At 42.0% G+C, this 18,528-nt stretch overlaps 1 protein-coding gene across 1 annotated transcript in view; it reads left to right on the forward strand.

Annotated features, from left to right (window-relative positions):
* Positions 1–18,528, forward strand: part of KHDRBS2 (KH RNA binding domain containing, signal transduction associated 2) — a 548,941-nt gene that overhangs the window by 291,662 nt on the left and 238,751 nt on the right. Inside the window, exon 4 of the mRNA XM_039528488.1 lies at positions 9,285–9,431. Within this exon, the coding sequence (XP_039384422.1) occupies positions 9,285–9,431 (147 nt within the window). The remainder of the gene's footprint in view (positions 1–9,284; positions 9,432–18,528) is intronic.

Below are 18,528 nucleotides of genomic sequence, written 5' to 3' on the forward strand. Positions count from 1 at the left end.
TATTTGGGATTATAATTGTGGCACACGTCTCAGAATTTTGTTACATATATTTCATAGAAAAAGAGTTAAGATTTAACAAAAAACCTTGACTCGGTCTCCACCATTATATGTCTCTAAGTATTTTATCAGAGTCTCAGTTTGTTGAATTCCTTAGCATATTTTCATAGTTCATTATGCTCTTCTCTGTCCTGTGTGTACAGTAGGTTCTTATAACTTTGAGAAGTCAATCCACCTTTTGGTATGAGTTTTTCCTCATGTATAAAATGGTGGTGATACCTGTGAATTCCATAATACTTACGAGCTCCACAAAGCTGATGATGAAACTTATAAATTCCTTTGGGACTTGATGAAACTCCAAAATGTTGAAATTTCCATGGTGCATATAAGCCCCATGTCACATACTCAACCATATCACACTACTCCTATGCTCTACATTTCTTCCATAACTGAAGTTTCTAGCTACACCATTTTTGATATCACTCTTTAAAAAAAGTTAGCTGACTTTCCCAATAAAGCTCAGATTAATCCCCCTGAATATTATTTGTCTCCACATGACAAACTTCAGGCTGAAAGAGGCTTTTTTTTTTTTAGAAAAAAAAGTTGGAGTAGGATTGGTATTCGGCTTAGTTAATATTACTTACAGAAGTAATTGTATAGTCCTTTTCATCTTCAAAGCACTTTGCAACTCATTAATTAGATAATGTTTTTAACCTTAACTATGGAGTGGCTTCTGCAGCACCATAAATTGAAGCCAGAAAAATTCAAATTGGAAATAAGGTGCAAATTCCTAGCAGTGAAAGTAATTAATCATTGCAAGAGCTTACCAAGGGAAATGATAGTCATTGTCACTTGAAGTCTTTACATTGACATTGGACACCTTTTCAAAAGATAACTTGTGACTGAACTAGAGTTTATTATGCTCAACAGCATACATTTAAATAGGGAAGAATAATTCCCTCCACTACAGTAATTCCTGGGTGAAATACTATGGTCTATATCATGAAGGCTATCAGACAAAATTATCTTAGTGGTTCCTTACAGCCTTAAAATCTATAATCTTAATGAATTTTTTGGGCTAGAAATTTCCTTACTCTATTTAAAAGTAAGAAAAGTAGTACTAGTTTTCATGCTTGTTGAATTAAACATTGGGAAAATGGATTTTTCTTGTCTTTAGTGAGACTTGGTGAACACTTCAGTGTATTGCATCAGTTTTGAGACCTATGCTGTATGAGCGTGACTTCCATGAAGCATCAAAAGTGTGTATGGGTATCATCATCTGTGGTTATAAGATCATATCCAGCAGAAGCAGAATCATATCTGAGACCTTGCAGAAGTTACAAACTTTGCCAAAATAGCATGCAGAGCTTGTAACTGCTGAATGTTTATACATTTAAAGTACTGATCTCATTGCCATATAATGTGAGTCTTATGGTAGTTAGCGTCTCTTGGCATACTACTTGATGAAGTTATAAACTTCAAGCAGAAAGAAAACATTACAAAGTGTCAGGAAATATTTTACCCAGTTCAGAGTCCCTAGGCCTTCAGTGTAATCTACCAAATATGTGTCTAGTTGCCTCTTTGCACTACCCCATGTACAATATTCAGAAAAGCAGACACTATGAAAGTGGGGAGTCAAACCTGACAGCTATATATTAAGGCAACTATGGGGAGAAAAAAGTACCTCCAATCAAAAAATCTGCCATTAATAATGGAACATTGTTTAGTGTGATCCATTTTAAACACATTTTGAAGCTAAGTACATACTCTAGATCTTTAAGTTCATACATGATTAGACAGACCTAGCAAAAAATATTCAACAACCTCTGTCCCAGCTGGGCTTTGTGATGCTGCTGTTCTTGGCATCTCTTGTGTCCCTCCTATATGGTTATATGTATGGATATGCTAAATCCTGAATCACTTAGGCCTTGTCTACACTACAAGACTATTTCGAATCTACTTAAGTCGAATTTGTGGATTCGACCTTATGAAGTCGAATTTGTGTATCCACACTAAATACACTAATTCAAACTTCTGAGTCCACATTAACGGGGCGGTGCACTGTGGGAAGCTATCCCACAGTTCCCGCAGTCCCCACTGCCCATTGGAATGCTGGGTAGAGCTCGCAATGCCTGCTGGGTGAAAAAATGTGTCGAGGGTGGTTTTGGGTTACTGTCGTCATTGAACCGTCAATCACGCCCTCCCTCCCTGAAAGCGCCGGCGGGAAATCTGTTCGCGCCCTTGTCTGGTCGGTTACAGCGCGGACGCCACAGCACTGCGAGCATGGAGCCCGCTGCGATCATCGCTGCACTTATGGCCGTTGTCAACTCCTCGCACCTTATCGTCCACCTCTTCCACAGTCAGCTGCTGAGAAACCGGGCGAGGAGGCTCCGGCAGCGCGGTGAGGAGAGTGGCAGACCTCTCAGAAAGCAGGGTACGCCGCGCAGTGGAGATCATGGTGGCAATGGGTCACGTTCATGGTGTGGAACGGCGATTCTGGGCCCGAGAAACAAGCACAGACTGGTGAGACCGCATAGTGCTGCAGGTCTGGGATGACACAGAGTGGCTGCGAAACTTCAGGATGCGTAAGGGCACTTTCCTTGAACTGTGTGACTTGCTGTCCCCTGCCCTGAAGCGCCAGGACACACGCATGCGAGCAGCCCTGAGTGTGCATAAGCGAGTGGCCATAGCTCTCTGGAAACTAGCAACGCCAGACAGCTACCGGTCAGTAGCGAACCACTTTGGCGTGGGCAAATCTACCGTGGGGGTTGCTGTCATTCAAGTAGCCCACGCAATCGTTGAGCAACTGCTCTCAAAGGTAGTTACTCTCGGAAATGTCCAGGTCATCATAGATGGCTTCGCCGCGATGGGATTCCCAAACTGCGGTGGGGCTATAGATGGGACTCACATCCCTATCCTGGCACCAGCCCACCAGGCCAGCGAGTACATTAACCGAAAGGGCTACTTTTCAATGGTGCTGCAAGCTCTGGTGGACCATAGGGGATGTTTTACCAACATCTTCGTCGGGTGGGCGGGCAAGGTTCATGACGCGCGTGTGTTCAGGAACTCTGGTCTGTTTAGACGCCTCCAGGCAGGTACTTTCTTCCCGGACCACAAAATAACGGTTGGGGATGTGCAGATGCCTACAGTGATCCTCGGGGACCCGGCCTACCCGCTAATGCCCTGGCTCATGAAGCCCTATACAGGTGCCTTGGACAGTGAGAAGGAACTCTTCAACTACCGGCTGAGCAAGTGCAGAATGGTGGTGGAGTGTGCTTCGGACGTCTCAAGGAGATGGCGGAGCTTACTGACTCACTCGGACATCAGCGAAAAGAATATCCCCGTAGTTATTGCTGCTTGCTGTGTGCTCCACAATCTCTGTGAGAGCAAGGGCGAGACCTTTTTGGCCGCTTGGGAGGTTGAGGCAAATCGCCTGGCTGCTGTTTACGATCAGCCAGACACCGTGCCGAGAGAATATCCCAGCGGGAAGCGATGTGCATCCGGGAGGCTTTGAAAGCTAGTTTCCTCGCAGAGCAGGGTAACCTGTGACTGTCCACTTGATTTTAAGAGAGCCTGATCATGGGCCTGTGTCTGTATGTGTCGAGTTAGATCTGAGCTCACAAACCCGGTTCTCCAAGTTTCCCCCACTTCCAAAGCACGTTTTAAAACTAATGAAATGTTACAGTAATTAATAATAAATCTTTCGTTGACTTTGCATTTCTGTTTCTTGGTTGAAACATGGAAGCATACTGTGCTGGGTTCGGTGTGCACTGATGTACAGACCGCTTGTCCAAAACAGGACGGACAGCCTCCTGCTCCTACATAGGTCTGTGGGGTGGGGGACGGTTTACGGGGGTTGTGCATGTAGGGGGGGGTTGCAGGAATGGGTGGGTTTGCAGGAAGGGGCGAGGGGTGCCGTCTTTGGATAGGGGTTTGCATGACGGCTGTGGGCTGTGGGTTTGGGCATTGGAAGGGGTGAGGGGTGTGGGGGAAGGGTGAGTATCTGTCCCTGGATGAGGGCTCTTTTTGGGGCTCAGGGCACCGGGGAGGATCGTGGATACGGTCGAAGTGCATGTTAAGGGAAGCCTGCCTTTACATTCGGGGATGGCAGGCACCAGGACCCTGGACAAGCATACACATCAACGAAAGACCCGGGGCAGCATACACCACACAGACTGACCCTGGTGCCTAGTGACTGCAGTCTGTGTGTGCCCTGCAGTTGATCCTGCACCCAAGTCTGTACCATGGTACTGTGGGCTATGCACTGCAATTACAATCCCCCCCCCCCACACAAAAGTCTTCTGACACGAGAAACGTGACAGAAACAGTGAGTAACAGCAAACCGCTTTTAATAATGTAGTACACAGTGGGGGGTTGAAACTTGGAGTTGGGACTGGGTGATGCTGTAAGGAAAGAACTTGTACAAATTTACAGCGCGAGAGGTGTCTTGAACATTAGCGCTCTGCTGCGGTGCAGTGACAGTTCTCACGGCCCCTACTGCCCCTCCTTCTTGTAACTTTGGGTGAGGGGGGGACAGGACTTCTTGGCGTTGGAGGGCGGTTGCAGATGCAGTGCAGGGGGGCTCTCTCCTCCTGCCTGCGGTCCTGCAGAACATCTACAAGGCGCCGGAGCGTGTCCGTTTGCTCCCTCATTAGATCAAGCAGCGTTTGAGTCGCCTGCTGGTCTTCCTGCCGCCACCTATCCTCCCGTTCGATGTGTGTGCGATGCTGCTGACACAGGGTCTCCCTCCACTGTCTCTGCTCTGCCGCCTCCGCTCTGGAGCAGGCCATCAGTTCCTGGAACATGTCGTCCCTAGTCTTTTTCTTTCGCCATCTAATCTGAGCCAGCCTCTGCGAGGGGGATGCCGGGGCAGTCCGGGAAAGAGCCGAAGCTGTGTGATGCGAAAAAGTAGGTGATTTCCTTGAACACATACATGTTTGCCAACAGTGAACACAGTCTAGTCAGTTTCAGTTAACAAGACCATACAGGGCACCAAGTCTCAGGAGATCTCAGAACTAGTCCGAGATTTCGGAATACGCTCTCATTGGCGGCGCCATTGCACTGGAGAGCGCACAAGCGAGGAAAGACAGCTGCATCCCTCTTGCACAAAGTCCTGGTAAGCCTTACAGTACATACTGCTTATCAGTTAGTGGATAGCTGTGCTCTCCTGCTAAAGGCAATGTGCAAAGCAGAAAGGATGAGCCTTTTGCAGCCCCTCCCGCCAGTGCACGAGAACGATAAATGGATGCTTGTTCTCTGTGGCCTCTAGCACGTGGCTGTTAGGCGAGGGTCATTGTTATGCAACCTAGTTTTAAACCATTAGCAATAGTAACACTACACTAATTGCCCTACTTAGATGCAGTATTTGCAGAACGAGATCACCCTGAGGCGGGTCACTCGTGCCCAGAAAGACAGGATGTTACGGGACGCACTGCACAGACCAGGACCATATGCAGCAATGCTAGTAGAGGCGATGATTCCTCTGTATATTCGGATGTCCTGGCGTGGAAGAGTCTGCTTCCACGGAGCGCCCAACAAGGCACCTCTTCCGACGAACCTCATGCGGAGGCTTTGCGAGGAACTGAATGACACCTTCGTGGAATTGTCGATAGAGGATTATTATTCTATCCCCATTTGTGTGGACCTTCTTTTCATATAGTTTAATATTTAGAATTTTGTAAATACTGTTTCTATTTTTTCTATAACAATGTTATAAAAAATAAATGTTTATACGTGTGTAGCACTTACTGCCTGATCCTTCCCCTGATTCTGAGTCCGGGTTAACGGCAGGGGAGGGTTGGTAGGGGATCTCTGTGAGGGTGATGAAGAGATCCTGGCTGTCAGGGAAAGCAGGAGTGTGTTCGCTGTCGCCTGCGCCGTCCTCAAAAGACCCTTCCTCATCTTCCCCATCGGCGAACATCGAGGAGGAACTGTCCCGGTACACTATTCCGTCCTCGGAGTCCACCGTCACTGGTGGGGCAGTTGTTGCAGACCCACCTAGAATGGCATGCAGTGCCTCGTAGAAGCGGCTTGTCTGGGGCTGTGCTCCGGAGCGTCCGTTTGCCGCTCTGACTTTTTGATACCCTTGTCTTAGGTCCTTGACTTTCACGCGGCACTGCATCGCATCCCGGCTGTATCCTTTGTCTTTCATGGCTTTAGAGACCTTCTCGAAGGTCTTCGCTTGCTGGAGCGCAGCCCGAGAGCACAGACTCCTCGCCCCACACAGCGATCAGATCCATGACTTCCCTGTCAGTCCATGCTGGGGACCTCTTTCTATTCTGGGATTGCCCGGACTCCTCTGCTGGAGAGCTCTGCATCGTTGCAGGTGCTGCGGAGCTCGCCCCGATGTGCAACCAGGACGTCAGATTCAAAGTGCCCAGACAGGAAAATGAATTCAAATTTTCGCGGGTCATTTCCTGTGTGGCTGGCCAGAGAATCCAAGCTCGGACTGCTGTCCAGAGCGTCAACAGAGTGGTGCAGTGTGGGATAGCTCCCGGAGCTACTAAGTTTGATTAGCATCCACACCAAGCCTAATTCGAGCTAGCCATGTCGAATTTAGCGTTACTCCACCTGCCGGGGTGGAGTACCAAATTCGAACTAAAGAGCCCTCTAGTTCGAATTAAATGGCTTCCTGGTGTGGACGGTTGAGCGGTTAGTTCGAATTAACGCTGCTAAATTCGAATTAAAGTCCTAGTGTAGACCAGGCCTTAGTCTTGAGCAATGAATTTGGAAGCAAGGTTGCCATTGTGCTTGCAGAAGTTGTGATTTCCTAATCTGCCATGTTTTGCCCTGAGCTGTATGTCTTCCTCTCCTTTTATTTCTCCTCATGGCCAAAGAAGTATAACCTTCTGCTATCCATCCCTGATGTGGGATTGGATGTGCATTTGAAAATTCAGCCACTTTCCGTCTCCCCCAACCCAGGAAACTGGCCTGCATGCCCCTGCAAGAAATATTAATGATGATACCACTGGAGGAGATGCACAGCACTATCTTCTCCCTGCTGTTCCTGAGAATTCACTATTGAGAAAAGGCTGCTGCTGGGAGGAAGCTCTCAGCCTGGCAGTGAGTTTTGAATTAATGGGAAGGAGTCTGAAATAAAGAGTTCAAATAGATTTTTTTTTTTTAGTTTATCACATTGTTTCATCCGTCTCAGCACATAATGTTACCACACTACAACACACATAAAACTTGCTGAACAAGGTATGCAACAGTAAATCATTATTAATATATTAGTCCATTTTGTTTTTTACCTGTGCAAAGCTATCATAAACTTAGTGATCCAGACACATTTTTTCCCTTTACTTCATTAAAAAATAATCAAGTTCATTTTTAAAACTTCAAAGAGTGTTGGTAACTTTCCCTAAAAGTCTGAGTCTGAGAACTTAATTTTTGTGTTTCTCTTTGTTGTGAATCAAAGAGAAATAGGACTGACATTTGCAATAATTACTGCATTGTTTCATCATGTTTTGTTATAGCAAAATCTAATTCTGTTGAAAGTCTTCATATCTAATTATTCCAATGCGTGAAATTCTTTATAACATCTCGTAACAGACTGTCTCATACACTCTCCTTGACTGTATTTTTTCATGGGATCTAAGTGGTAAAGCTGTAATGTCATTGACACTAAAATTCTGATCTAGTGTAAGAGAATTTCTATCACATAATGGACACTCACATATCTTTCTGTAAGACTTTGTTCACTTTTAATAATATGCAAATAAAGAAGAGCTTCACCTTAAAAATTAAAACATGCTATATAATCTACACCTACCAAAACACCAGTATGAGAGCAATGCTTGATGACGTGATTTTGTTTTTATTTCTTCAACAGTGATTGAACAAACTCCCTCTATTACAGGGGTTCTCAAACTGGGGGTCAGGACCCCTCAGGGGGTCATGAGGCTATTACATGGGGGGTCACGAGCTGTCAGCCTCCATCCCAAACCCCACTTTGCCTCCAGCATTTATAATGGTATTAAATACATAAAAAGGTGTTTTTAATTGATAAGGGGTGGGGGGGGTTGCACTCAGAGGCTTGCTATGTGAAAGGGATCACCAGTACAAAAGTTTGAGAACCCCTGCTTTACTAAATACTACTGAGTTGATATTAATTTTCATGAACTGAGCTTGCAGATCTATGCTCAGGCTTCAAAGACAAAAGTTTTGCAGTGTGATTTCTAAAATATACATGTCAATATTAACATTTTAAATCAAGTGAAGCACACTTTCTTCAGCCCATGTGCTACCATGATTTAATGTGTGACTTTGGGGAAATTACTTAACTTCTCTTTCTATCATTGTTTCCCCATCAGTAAAAGGGGATATAATTGTCTAGCACAGAGATAGGTACGATTTTGTCTAAAAATATATTTAAAAGTTGAGCTTTCAACCTTAACTCTTAATTTCCTTTCTTCTGAGTCCCTGCTTTCCCACCTGTAATATTGCTTATCAGTAGATTTGTTTAGAGTGCATTATGTATAGTAGTGACAAAGTTGTCCATTATGTTGTCATAATAAGCCGTAATCTTACCACAAATTTCCCAATAATTTGCATCTTTTCAGTGAATTATATATAGCGTATTGTAGAGATATTTACTCTTGTATTACACTCTCTAGCTAAGGACCTCGAAGCACTTCGCAAACACTACTGAATTATGCCTCACGACACTGCTCTGATGTAGGAAAGAATTATTATCTCCATGTTACAGATGGAGAAAATGAGGGATAGACAGGTTAAGCGACTTGTCCAGAGTTACACAGGATGTCTACGGTAGAGCTGGGAACAAAACCCTAATCTCCTGACTTCAAATCTAGAGCTTTAACAACTGAAACATCCTTTTCCTGAATGATACCATGTAATTTTCAGAAAAGTTATAGCACTGTTTTGATGAGAACTCAGTAAATTACTCAAATCTCCATATCTTAAAATATTCTGGGCCATAGTAAAAATATGTGTGGCTGAAAAGCCTTTCTACAGTGAAGGTTCACACAGCTTGTCTGTCTCCCTAATGCAGTTTCTGCATTAGAGTTAATGATATTTCAATATTTCTGAAGTATTTAGCATTTTTCACTGTACTGATTACAATCTGTTGTAGATGATAATTACGCTGCTTTTATCACTCAAACACTCAAGTGATTTTTAAATCTTCAAGTGGCTCATACCAGATTTTTATTTCTCAAAGGGTTTGAAAGTCTGCTTAGATTATGCCCTTCTGTCACATTAGCTGTAAATGCTAAATCAATGCAAAATGAATAGATTCTTATTTCTAAAAATAACCTTTTTCACAGGAAGAAGAACTAAGGAAAAGTGGGGAAGCCAAATATTCACACTTGAGCGACGAGCTTCATGTTCTAATTGAAGTGTTTGCTCCACCTGGGGAAGCTTATTCACGTATGAGTCATGCCTTGGAAGAGATTAAAAAATTCCTTGTTCCAGTAAGTGGCTCATAACATATTTTTTTTCTAATTGTCTCTCGTTCTGCTACATTGAACTCACTCATTCTTTAAAATCCTACCTGCTTCACGAAACAATTTGATCTGCAGAAAATTCATCTTATGCCCAACAATCCATTAATTGTTCCTTAAGTATCTTCTGCGTGGGATTTTTTTATGATCATAGGTCATGGACATTAGTGTAGAAATATGCTTCTAAGATCCTTGATTACTGTATATTTGTACTGGCACTGTTCGCATGTGCTACATTTTATATAAATATCTTTCTATAAAAGATTCTGAATTTACATGCAAAACTAAAAATACAATAATAACATCTTATTCGGCAGAGTTTACACTAATAATTCTAATCAGCTCCAATATTACTGCAGTTCAGAAGACTAATCCTGACTCAGGCTTGAATTTAAAAAAAATATCGCTATTCAGGAAAGCACTTCAGTATGTGTTTAAGTGCTTTCTGAAACAGAGGCCTGAAACTCTAGAACATTATGTAGTGGGAGAAATAAGGGATGGAGGAAACTCCCTTTCATTTATATTTGTATTATACAGAACTACTTCAGCTTACCCAAACTCCTTGCAATCTGAACCAGATTTATGTTCCTTTTTGCCTATTAATTTCTTTGCAAATTCCTTCAACTATTTGAAATTTCAGTTGTTCAAATTTATTCACTGTACCCCATGACATTTTGATATTCAAGGTTTTACTTTATATATAATCTGCATTAATGATGACTTTGCAACAGTGTTGTGGCATGAGCTGCATACCAAAAAAAGCTGTGGTTTTGTCTAGTCTGATCTGAGGACATAGATACGGTTGAATGCAATGAATACAGAATAAGAGTTGATTCAAATTTTGCAATAAACAAAAAAAGCAATAAAAATGTCAACTAATTAAAAGGTCTGTCTTCCAACAAGAACACAACAATGCATTTACTATACTTTGTACCCATATAATACACATCAAAGTAAAAAAAAACAAAAAAAACATTCAAATACTCAAATTGATTATAGCATAGGCTAATCATTTAGAGGCTTTCTTTTCTTGATTCCTTTTTTTGTTTTGTTTTAAATTGTTCTTTTTTGGATACAGTATTTAAAACCTTATATTTTAACCTTTGAGCAGGGGGTTGGACTAGATGACCTCCTGAGGTCCCTTCCAACCCAGAGATTCTATGATTCTATGATTTTACAACAACTGAACATGGTGGGTTTTTTTTAAATCAGTAACTTGAAAATGGCTACACGCAAACTGTGAGATATTTTGCTTTAAATAATCAAAATTCATGCTAAGTGTGACAACAAAATATACCATGTTTGAAACAGGCCATTACGTTGTCACTTTTCATCCCACTACTATATTTCCAGTTTGGAAATATAAATGATGAAGTCAAATGATCTTTTAAATGCTCTTATAGTAGAAGAAATTAATGAGAATTGAAAACAGTTTACTAACATAAATTTTGTTTCCAGATTTATCATGCAATAAAGGGGACAGAATAAGAATATAAGTATGGTCATACTGGGTCAGACCAATGGTCCATCTAGACCAGTATCCTGTCTTCTGACAGTGGCTAGCTCTAGTTGCTTCAGATGGAATGAACAGACCAGAGCAATCATTGTTTGATCCATCCCCTGTTGTCCAGTCCCATTTTCTGGTAGTCAGCAGTTAAGGGAGACTCAAAGCATGGGGTTGTGTCCCTTACCATCTTGGCTAAAAGACATTAATGGACCTGCCTTCCATAAACTTATCTATTTTTTTAACACAGTTGTACTTTTGGCCTGTACAACATCCCCTGGCAATGAGTTCCACAGGTTGACTGTATGTTGTGTGAAGAAGTGTTAATTTTAAACCTGTTGCCTATCAGCTTCATTGGGTGACCCTTGGTTCTTGTGTTTATGTGAAGGGGTAAATAACACTTTCTTGAACCACTCATGGTTTTATAGACCTATCATATCTCCCCCTAGTCATCTCTCTTTTCTAAACTGAACAGTTCCAGTCTTTTTAATCTCATCTCATATGGAAGCTATTCCATACCCTTAATCACTTTTGTTGCCTTTCTCTGTGTCTTTTCCAAGTCTAATGCATCTTTTTTTGAGATGGGATGACCAGTACTGCATGCAATATTCAAGCTATGGGTGTACCATAGATTTACATAGTACCTTTATATTTTCTGTCTTATTACTTATCCCTTTCCTAATGGTTCCTAATATTCCATTAGCTTTTTTGACTGCCTCTGCACATTGACAGCATATGTTCAGAGAACTATGCACAGTGACTTCAATATCTTTCTTGAGTGGTAACAGCTAATTTAGACCCCATCACTTTGTATGTATAGTTGGGATTGTATTCTCCAATGTGCATTACTTTGAAGTTATCAACATTGAATTTTGTCTGCCATTTTATTGCCCAGTCACCCAGTTTAGTGAGATTTCTGTGTAAGTCTTCAGCAGGGCCGGCTCCAGGGTTTTTGCCGCCCCAAGCAGCGGGGGGGATAAAAAAGCCGCGATCGCGATCAGCGGCAGCTCCACCATGCCACTTTCTTCTTCGGCAGCAATTCGGCAGCAGGTCCTTCCCTCCAAATGGGAACGAAGGACCCGCCGCCGAATTGCCCTTCCCCTTGGTCGCCCCAAGCACCTGATTGCTGACTGGTGCCTGGAGCTGACCCTGCTCTTCAGTCAGTTTTGGTCTTAACTATCTTGAGTAACTTTGTATAATCTGCCCATTTTGCCAGCTCACTGTTTACCCATGTTTCCAGATAATGTTATGAAGATTTTGAACAGCGGTACAGTACAGATTGATGGGGGAACCTTGCTATTTACTTCTCCATTCTGAAAACTGAACATTTATTCCTACACTTAGTAACTAGTTAAAAGATAGGACACAAATCCATGAGAAGATGTTCCCTCATACCCATCACTGCTTACTTTTGCTTAAGGGCTTTTGGTGTAGGATCTTGTCAGTCTGTCTGAGTGCTATATCTACTGGATCACCCTTGTCCACACACTTGTTGACACTCAAAGAATTTTAATAGATGAATGAGGCATCATTTCCCTTTGCAAAATACATGTTGACTCTTCCCCAAGATATCGTGTTCATCTGTGTCTGATAATTCTGGTCTTTACTATAGTTTCAACGAATTTGCCTGTTGGCAATTAGGTCATGATAAAATATTGCAGGGCAAATCAATGCAGCAACAAAAAATTGACAATGTACCTTGAAATGACAATTTAGCTGCAGCTAAATTATGTAGATGTGCCAAACTTCAGAGCGTGAATTTTTATAGTTAAAATAATCCCTGGTTTGGAGGAGTTTGTGATTTAGGTGGGGCTGATAGCACTGCCTACTATTAAGGTTGCTTGAAACTTCTATTGCAAGACTTTATTTTCAGTTGCTTATAATTTTGCGAAACTAAAACCATTTAGACTGAATTTTTCCATGTTGGGTGTCTGAGGCTGATTTTGTATGTTTGTTTGTTTGTAATTTTAACCAAAACAGGCCAGCCATTTCTGAGAACAAGGCTCCAGGGCATCATTGAAATGCCTTTATCCATGAGACTGTCCTTTCTCATTCTACAATCTCTTGCCTCATTCATTACACACCTTCCAACATCTGCAACCAATTAGGCAGGGGTCCTATAGACAATAGCCTCCTCTACCACACAATCCTGATTCATCCCTCAGACATGTCTATTCTGTGCATTGAAGGGCTAGGCCTACACAATGAGCAAGGGGTGTGATTTCCAGCTCACGTATATTGATTTATGCTAGCTCCATTATGGCTAGTGAGACTATAAATAGTAGCATAGCTGCAATTAGCACAGTTAGTGGCCTGTGCTGAGTACAAACCTGCCTGAACCCCATGAGTATGTATTCAGCATGGATAAATTGTGGTACTCCTTCTGCTGCCCATGCTACTGTGGCCATACTATTATTCAAACTCATGCTGTCATCAAGCTAGCACAGCAATATGTGCCTGGGCTGGGAATCACATCTCTAGCTCATAGTATAGACCTAGCCGATGAGCCAGGAAAAACTAGTATGTGATCTTGTAATTAGAAACAGTATCATAATGCACAAGCAACCGGAATTCTGGCATTTCTAATTTCAGAGCTTGACTTTGCAACCTTAATGTTTGTTTAACATAATGATGGTGTGTGTGAGGGGGGAGGGGGCTGAGAGAGAGAAATTTACTGTGCAGAAAGGAAATATTAATACTTCCTTAACTATTGGGCCAGATTCTGCAGCCCCAGTTCATGGTGTCTAGTATCATACTCTGTGAGTGGTCTTATTGAAACAATACAAATAAGCAGTAGAAAATCTACTGCAATGAGCCTTATTTAGTTAGCTTATTTTTCTTGTATATACCACTTTGAAAAGTAACTACCATCTTAATCTTAAATTATAGTGATGATTTACATACCTCTATTTCAACCACCCATCCTATGTTCTACCTCCATGCAAAATATCTCTGTCCTAGGAGAACAAAGAAAGTGGTAGAGATGTGTGGTCAGGATAACATAAAACTTTGGTGAAACGCTGTCTTTAATATTCAGATTCTGCACAGCTTAACATTGTGTACTGCACTTATTTGTTTATAAAAATGTGATGCATTTCTGAGCACTACTAAAAGCTGCATTGGAGGAGATATAAAAAACAGATTTGTCAGAAGGTTTGGAACTTGGTTTACAGTAGCAATAATCATACCAACAAGTAACGACTACACTTTCTCACTTGGTTATTAGTTTTATCCTGTCTCTGCTTCCTTTCAGATTTATAATAACCAACAAAGTAATTATTAACTGGTTAGTTACAACCTATGTGCTCAGAAAGCTTGTACTAGCTAATTTCCTTTTTGTTCCATGTTTACTGTATATCTTTAATCTTTAATCAAATGATACTGTGTTTATAAAATATAATTAATTGTAGCACCAAATAGCTATTATTCCATTACAGGATTTAAAGAAGAACCTTACCCATTTATTTATAGTGACTCAGTGACCTGATAAAGGATACAAATGAGCTTTCATCTTACTTATGGCATTTTTTTTACTTTAAATTTAAGTGGAATATTGTGCTCAGAATGATTGACTGCATCAGTAACATGGAAAGATGTTTTGGTAATTTATCATAAGCTTTTAATAAGACTACAGATTTACATATGTGCAGAAAAAAATAGAGGAAAGCAAAACAATACAGATTGGATGTGGGGATAATAGAGAGAGCATTAAAATTATCTATATATTACCTGATTCAAAATTAACAAACAAGTGTGTTTTTTTTTCTTTAATGGCACTTTATTTTCATCTTCAATCTTGTCCAATTATAGTATTAAAACTTTTGCTAGCCAAGATTTCACACCACATTGGAAGACAGAAAATGAGTATTGGTACTGGATATTGCAAAAGCTAGTTCCTGTTGAAGCCAGCAAGCAGGTGGTGTTTTGGGACTCCATCCAATAGGAATTTTAAACGAATCATTGTACCGTAAAGGTTTGCAACCTTCACTAGTTTACTGATTGACAAGGTTTTATAACTATGGACCTGATTCAAGGACCAGATATTACATTTTTTTTACAATGAATTGAGGCCAGCATATGGCTCTGCAAACCCTCATTTGGGTGTCCTGGTCTGGCCCTATTCAAACCTTGAATAACAGGTAGATAAGGCTTATTTTGCAGTTGATCTCACAGGACCATGTTCTCTCTGTTTTCGCACAGAACTCCCACCTGCCTCCACAAGTCCTCTGTGCAATTATTGAGGGGAGAATATGTTCCATTATGTATTGATTTGTACACTCTGTGATAAGATATAGATATAATGAAAACAGGAGAGGTCAGATGAGCCATGATCAGTTGTGGAAATGTGACAATTTGAAATATCTGTCTATTCACACCTTATTCACTCTTTGATGTTGGGGGCTCTTTATGTGTATCTGTCAGACTGCAAACTCCATTTTTGAATGTGGGGTTTGTCTACCTTCTCTGTCCTTTTACCTGCATATTGGACTGTAATCCTTTGGGATACAGCATGTGTGATATACAGTTTGTGTGATATACACAACAAACTCTTTCTGACCTACCTCATCTTTGCATTCTTCGTCAGAGAACAGGATCCATTCAGCTACTTATGTCCCCACAGGCAAAATGAACTATTTATAGTATTCCTTGAATGGGGTGGAAAGTAGATTGGAAGCAATGGATTTCAAGGTAATTAATCTGGATGGAATTCATGAATCAGTCTGAGATAAAGGAGGAGAGAATATAAAATACTAAAAAAAAAGTGACTGAGCTAAGCAAATTAGATAAATAATAGGTGGTCAGAGAATTTGGAGATTCAAATGAAGCCTAAAATTATCAGAATGTTGGGTGTTCTTTCTGGGAAAGAAATACCAGATCCAATAGCACTGAATTTTTTTATGTATCCCAAAATTGGCTAATTATAGCATAAACTGTATCAGTATAGAAAATTGCTGCTGTAGCTGTATACACAAGGCTGTCAACAAGGAAGAATTGAGCAGCTCATTGATTGTGACCGTATCTGATTAAAGACAGAACAGGTATCTAAGGCAGCAAGGCAAGCTAAGGATCTCAAATATGAGGCTATATTTTTCCCCATGTTGAAGCCCAGTAACACAGCAGAAAACAGCCTCAGTGTGATTAAAATGACTGTTACTAATGAAAACATATTGTGTAACTTTTCTATCTGCTACCATAAGTAGTGAGCAAACAAAGACAATTATTTTTGTTTTCTAGGCTACTGTGACTAATATGATACTTGTGAAAATGTAGCTTTATAACACACTGAACCTACTGGAAACAGGTGATAGACGTTGACTAGTATAGAATACCTATTTCCCGACTCTGTAGGCCTTGAGTGCTGGAGGTCGGGCTGCTTAAATTTAAACTGGCTTTACTGATTAATTGTTAGTTCAAATTTAACCAAGAGATGTCTTGATTCCTGTAGTGGATTAAATGAATCCTATCCATAGTCTGAGAATCAGTCTGAAAAACATTTTGAGATCTTTTTGGTTGAACGGTGCAATGTAAATTGTGACCCATTATTAATTTGCATACTGAAATCTTATTAAATTATGGTATGAAAGTTGCCTTGGGTTCTTTGAGATTTCAAAATTAAATTAACGACACTTTCTATGGACACAAAAGCCATGAGAAATTTCCTTAAGGCTTTTCCCTCCACCCACATGTGTGTCTCTCTCTCCCTTCACTTGTTACTATCCATTAAAATGGCTGGGCCTTGAAATGGCTGGGACAACTCTAGAGTGTCCAGCGTCCATTATGAGTTGATTCCATAACTGGACATATACCTGGGGAAAGATGGAAGTATAACATACTGATGTTGCCTTCTTTCTAGAGCAGTAATCTTGTTTGGAGATGTGTGTCTCACTATGTTCTCTGAGCTGTGGATGCAGATAGCCTCTTTCTGAGACCAGCACTCTGAGGGTACGTCTACACTACGGGACTATTCTGAATTTGCATAAACCGGTTTTGTAAAACAGATTGTATAAAATCGAGTGCGCGCGGCCACACTAAACACATTAAATCGGTGGTGTGCGTCCACGGTCCAAGGCTAGCATCGACATCTGGAGCGTTGCACTGCGGGTAGCTATTCCCTAGCTATCCCATAGTTCCCGCAGCCTCCCCCGCCCCTTGGAATTTCCGGGTTGAGATCCTAGTGCCTGATGGGGCAAAAATCATTGTCGCGGGTGGTTCTGGGTAAATGTCGTCAGTCACTCCTTCCTCTGGGAAAGCAACGGCAGACAAGCATTTCGCGCTTTTTTTCCCTGGATTGCCCTGGCAGATGCCATAGCATGGCAATCATGGAGCCTGTTTTGCCTTTTGTGACTGTCACCGTATGTGTACTAGATGCCGCTGACAGAGGCGATTCAGCAGCGCTACACAGCAGCATGCTTTTGCTTTTGCATGACAGCAGAGATGGTTACCAGCCATACTGTACCATCTACCAATCCATAAATTGGTAAAAAGATGAGCATGGCTACCAGTCGTTTTGCACCATTTGCTGCTGTCATAAGTGCCCCTGGCTGCTCTTAGCCAGGGGCAAAAGCAAAATTGGGAATGACTCCCAGAGTCAATCCTTCCTTTTTGGTATCTAAAAATAGAATCAGTCCTGCCTAGAATATGGGCAAGTGTACTAGAGAACCACTGTATCAGAGAGCACAGCTGCTCTGTGTCAGATCCTGCAGAAATTATGAGCTGTATGCTATTCACAGGGGGTGCTCCTGCAACAACCCCACCTGTTGATTCCGTTCTTCCCCCAGCCTTCCTACTGTAGCATTGTCCCCCCACTTGTGTGATGAAGTAATAAAGAATGCAGGAATAAGACACACTGACTTGTTAGTGAGAAATGAGTGGAAGGCAGCCTCCAGCTGCTATGATAATCCAGACAGGACAGTAAGGAGTGTGGAGCAGAGGAGCCCAGCATCCCTCTGCTAGTCCAGGGGCAATTGAATCTTTTTTTTACACATGAAGGGTGGGGGCTGACAGAGCTCAGCCCCCTGTTGCTATGACGATGATGGTTATCAGCCATACTGTACCATCTACCATGAAAAATTAGGGCCAGGCACCCTTGATCGACCTGACGGATGCTAGTCTGCATGGTTACCAGTCCTTTTGCACTGCCCCATGTGCCAATAGGCTGATGACGAGGACGGATACCAGTCGTATTGCACCATCAGCCACCCATGGCGGGGGGGAGCAAGGATGTTGGTGTTGAGTGCTGCAGCATCGGGTCTATCTGCAGCATTCAGTAAAGATAGGGTGACATGTTAAAGAGTCAAGAGAGGATTGTTTTCCCTTTCACTTCTGGGGGTGGGTGGGGGGGTGCGTAAATTGCCGAGCTATGCCCTGACCCACCGCGGACACTGTGTTTGACCCTAGAAGAATTTGGAGCTCAGCCAAGAATGCAAATACTTTTCGCAGACTGCAGGAACTGTGGGATAGCTTGAGTCCTCCAGTCCATGAGCGTCCATTTGATTCTTGGGCTTTCCGTTACGTTTATCACGCAGCAGTGCGCTGAGCCCCTGCTATGGCGTCTGTCTGGAG

This window comes from Mauremys reevesii, linkage group 3 (assembly GCF_016161935.1).
Source record: "Mauremys reevesii isolate NIE-2019 linkage group 3, ASM1616193v1, whole genome shotgun sequence".
NCBI classification, from domain to species: Eukaryota; Metazoa; Chordata; order Testudines; family Geoemydidae; genus Mauremys; species Mauremys reevesii.